Source organism: Durio zibethinus, chromosome 10 (assembly GCF_047325235.1).
Source record: "Durio zibethinus cultivar Kanyao isolate XHJ-2024 chromosome 10, ASM4732523v1, whole genome shotgun sequence".
Taxonomy (NCBI): domain Eukaryota; kingdom Viridiplantae; phylum Streptophyta; class Magnoliopsida; order Malvales; family Malvaceae; genus Durio; species Durio zibethinus.
Window position 1 is genome coordinate 27,061,848 of NC_143171.1, and position 4,452 is coordinate 27,066,299.

General features: G+C 38.1%; 1 protein-coding gene across 3 annotated transcripts; it reads right to left on the minus strand.

The window, feature by feature from the left end:
- Positions 1 to 92: 92 nt before the first annotated feature.
- Positions 93 to 4,005, minus strand: LOC111292104 (L-aspartate oxidase 2-a, chloroplastic-like). 3 transcript variants are annotated; one of them, XM_022884319.2, is made up of 8 exons: positions 3,707 to 4,005; positions 3,222 to 3,366; positions 2,732 to 3,089; positions 2,295 to 2,537; positions 1,988 to 2,044; positions 1,779 to 1,859; positions 1,535 to 1,596; positions 93 to 1,312 (listed from the first exon to the last, which is right to left on the minus strand). In XM_022884319.2, the coding sequence occupies exons 2-8, from the start codon at positions 3,359 to 3,361 to the stop codon at positions 301 to 303; spliced, it is 1,953 nt and encodes a 650-aa protein (XP_022740054.2). In that variant the 5' UTR covers positions 3,362 to 3,366; positions 3,707 to 4,005; the 3' UTR covers positions 93 to 300. The 3 variants fall into 3 exon arrangements, with proteins under 3 accessions (XP_022740054.2, XP_089623183.1, XP_089623182.1); XM_089767057.1 differs by having other exon boundaries at positions 2,732 to 3,098; positions 3,707 to 3,965; XM_089767056.1 differs by having other exon boundaries at positions 3,222 to 3,364; positions 3,899 to 3,913.
- Positions 4,006 to 4,452: the final 447 nt, after the last annotated feature.

Below are 4,452 nucleotides of genomic sequence, written 5' to 3' on the forward strand. Positions count from 1 at the left end.
AAGTTTGAGACGTGATCCTTGTAGAAATAGACTCCTGAATCCTGACAATGTAGCATCATCTTGCTTTAGGGATGACATGATCATTCTGGGAGTGAATAGAATACTTTTTCTTTATTTCTATAGGAATAAATCAAAAACACTTAAAAAGGGGTGGGAGAAGGACAAGGACAACCTAGCTTATATTTAAAGGTGCCCTAAATATGCTGTAAGGCATCTCTTTCCTTGCCAAAGGTTTTCCAATGACCATGACGCAATACATACAAGTTTTTGGTAGATGAAAACTGAAAAGAAGACTTTGGACTAATACATGGGCTGCTGGTGTAGTTGTCGTGAACTCCATGTACTCATCATATGGGAACTGGGGAAAATCACTGTTGGTAACCTCTTACTCTCCTCCAAATGAGGAAAATCAATCGTATAGTGAAGCCCACGGCTCTCGTGCCTAGCAAGGGCACTGCTCACAACCAGCTTTGCACAGCAAAAGAGGTTCCTCATTTCACAAGCCTCGAGTGCCACCATTGTCTGCTGCCACCCAAGCTCAAATAAGTATGTCTCCCATTTGGCCTCCAACTCACCAATTTTCTGCTCTGCAGCCTGTAGTCTTGTCGTTGATCGAACAATCCCAACATACTTCCACATGATCGATTGTAGTTCTTTCCTCACTTCCTTTGTTGTTCTCAATATTTTATGCATTACATCACTCCCAAGTGATTTGGGGACAACAGGCCGGGTCCACAAGTTAGAAGCAGTAAGATCAAGACTAGAACCCTTCATGTGATCAATTGAGGGCTGGACAGCTCTTCGTGCAAAGACTAAAGCCTCAAGCAATGAGTTGCTAGCGAGTCTATTTGCTCCATGCAAACCTGTGCATGCAACCTCACCTGCCACATACAGGCCTTGCACATTTGTCTCTCCCTGGAGCCCAGCACGGACTCCTCCACACATGTAATGGGCAGCAGGAACCACAGGAATTGGCTGCCGAGTGATGTCCAGGCCATATTGGAGACACTCAGTAACAATGTTAGGGAAGTGGGAGAGAATTTTTTCTCTGGGTTTATGACTTATATGAAGCAGCACATACTTCTCATTGCGCTTTTTAAGTTGATCATCAATACTTCTTGCCACCACATCCCTTGGAGCAAGCTCAGCTCTCTTATCATACAAGGGCATAAACCGTTCCATGCTTAAATTGTAGAGGATGCCTCCATCACCTCTCATAGCTTCGGTAATAAGAAAAGCATTTTCTCGAGTTTTCTTTGGCTTGATAGGAAGGCCTTCGTCAGCCAAGGCTGTTGGATGAAACTGCACAAATCTGAGAAACAAATAGTTCCATAAAAACAGTCAAAAACTCCAACAACCCAAATCTCTTTGTACAGCATAACCAAATAATGATTTCATTTCCGTGTCGTCTAGATTCCTCCATAATTGTACATAATTATGGATTATCAGTAACAACGGTACTACATTGTATATTTTAAAAACAGATCATGCTTCACAATTAGAAAATAGAACTGACTAGATGATTATGACTCACTCCATGTTGGAAATCACAGCTTGAGCTCGATGGGCCATAGCCATCCCATCCCCAGTCGCCACCTATAAGAACAAGCCAAGAATATGAACTACTCGGATGGTGCATTCACTCATAATTGACAAGTCCAATCATATATAACTAACCAGAGAAAATAAAAAAATAAATAATGAATGAGTCAAAGTTTGAGCAACAAGCACACAAGCGAAATGATGAAATTCAGCGAAAACTCAAAACAAAAGAATACCGGAGGATTTGTTGTTGATGGATAGATATGCCCTGCACCACCTGATGCCAGTAAAGTTACCTTTGAAATGAAGCGGACGGTCTGCAAGAGCCAGGGGGAAGAAAAGAAAACAAAGAATAATTGGCTTCAAGATGCATACATGAAACATATTCAGCAAAGCGATACCAAATGAAACCTAAGAAAGATTATCAAGATAGACCTGTTGTTACCTCTTGTGATTTAGTATTCAAAGCATCAACTCCATGACAAACTGTGTCAGAACCATCCTGCGAACCATCAGGTCTTTCAGTTTAGTATTAAGAATACACTAGACTCTACTAAACAATTTCCAATCAACATAAGCACAACTTTATACATGTCCATAATACTTTCAGTTGTTTATTGAGCCTTGAAAGATTATGCTAAATCCAATGCTACAAGAAACCCAATTGGCAGTCTCAGCCAAAACATGACAAGGCCTAGACCTTGAAGTGGTATAATATAAAATTATCATCACCACAAGCAAAAATTTTGAACCTGAGAAGTAAGCAAATCTACTGCAAAATGGTGCTTGAACACAACAATGTTAGGATCATTGACAACTGCCTTTAATAGAGCCCGCTCAATCTCTCTTCCTGTCATGTCAGCAGCATGAACAATTCTGTGATGAGAATGCCCCCCCTCCCTTGCTAGATGCAAATTTCCATCTTCACCATGGTCAAATGAAGCACCCATGGCAATCAATTCTCTGATTCTATCAGGTCCTTCCGTACAGACAACCTGGACAAACAGACCAAATTCAAAGAAAACCTCAGTAATGGGCTAGAATGCTAGAGATAACTACAAACTTAACTATGTATCTCTGCCAACGCCCACTTTCCCAATGACTGCTTTAATCTCACATGTTCAAATTTCAGAAAACCTCAGTATTTATCAACTAAACTGCAGACTAAATGAAAGAATCTAGAACTAACTTTGACAGTCTCCTCATCGCACAGATAAGCCCCTGCTACAATTGTATCCTGCATGTGACTCTCCACGGAATCTGAAGGACAAAGCACAGCACTAACCCCACCTTGTGCATAGTTAGTATTGCTCTCATGAGGCTCAGCCTTTGTGATAACTGCGACAGTTCCATGTTTTGCAACTTCAAGAGCATAACGAAGACCCGCAACTCCACTGCCAATAACAGCAAAATCAAAATACTTTGTTGAACCATCTCTCAAGTAAGCTGATGTGGTGACTGTCTTAAAGGACTTCCAATTTTCGCTCACTGGAGATTGAAAAAAATTACACCTATGGATCCGTAAAAACTTGGATACCCCACACGACCTGGAGAATCTCCCAAAAAGAATTCATATATATAGTTAGAAGCATTGCTAAAAACTGAAAAGTCACTGCTTTGATATCTACTAAGCAATTACAGAAACGAAATAGACTACAACTAAGATTCTTAACAAATACCATGACTGCTCTCTCTGCAGGCATCCATTGAATGTCACACCAGGAACCCAAACAGCTTGTTGATAACCTTGTCCCCTGCAAAAGTTCACGCCATATTGCAAATGGCCACCTACATAAGCTACGGTAGCAGCCATCACCATCCCCTCTGCAAAACCAACAAAAATAAAAACAAGATAATCAGGCCAGAGCTTTATACCAGAGAACAAAAAATATTCAGCAAAACGTTTCTTTTCTCCCACTTTTGACGTCAATAATCAGGCCACTTTATACCAGGAACAACAAAGGAAGGTCGCAAAGACCCAATTTTTAATGCATGCAGTCCTCCATATATTCATAAAACACATATTGAAAGAAAACTATTGCCGCCCTCCATAAGAAAATACAAGTTTTACATTAATTCATTAATAGAAAAATAAAACCCAAATCCCGGAATTCATTGAAACATTGAGCAAACGTAAAAGAAGAAGAAGAAACTCAATACTCACAACAAAATAAAGGAAAATCTGAATCTGGGTCTTGTTCTTGGTCTTTAGAAGGTCAAACTAACCATAACCAGTCAACAAATGAATGTAAAAAAAAAAAAAAGTATGGCTTTTTATTAAGAGTAGAAACTTAGAGTAAAAGCTGAAAATTTTGAAAGAAATTTAAGGAGAGCTGAAAGAAGAGAGAATTCCCACAACGCCGAGACGCCACGCCAAGATTCCCCACTTCTTGTTGATCCTCCACAAGCATACTTAAATTCGCGCCTTCCTTTTTCGTCGCCGCCCTTTTTCTTTTTCCTTTTGACTTTTATTAGTGTAATTTTTAATTTTATATTGTTGCCTTTTATTTGCTTAATTTTTTTTTTTATATATAAAGTCTCTCCTCTTCTGCCAGGTCTCAACCACCATATCTTTGAATTTATTAAAAAATTTTCAAAGCCAAATTAAAATTTTTTAAAACAGTTCGCAATTTAAAAAAAACTATAAACATTAAAATTTAAATCTAAATTTATTCAATATCACTTTTAAAAAAATATATCACTTATAATATTTTTACATATTTATAATTATTTAATCATAATAAAATTTACATAAAAATCTATTACTTATAAATATAATTCATACATAAAATTTTAATAGATCTATACATAGAAAAAATGCAAGAGCAACATTATTTTGTCCATCCAAAAATTGAGGAGGCAGTCAAAAAAGTTAGATATGGACCCATATATTATATTCCCCAATTCATG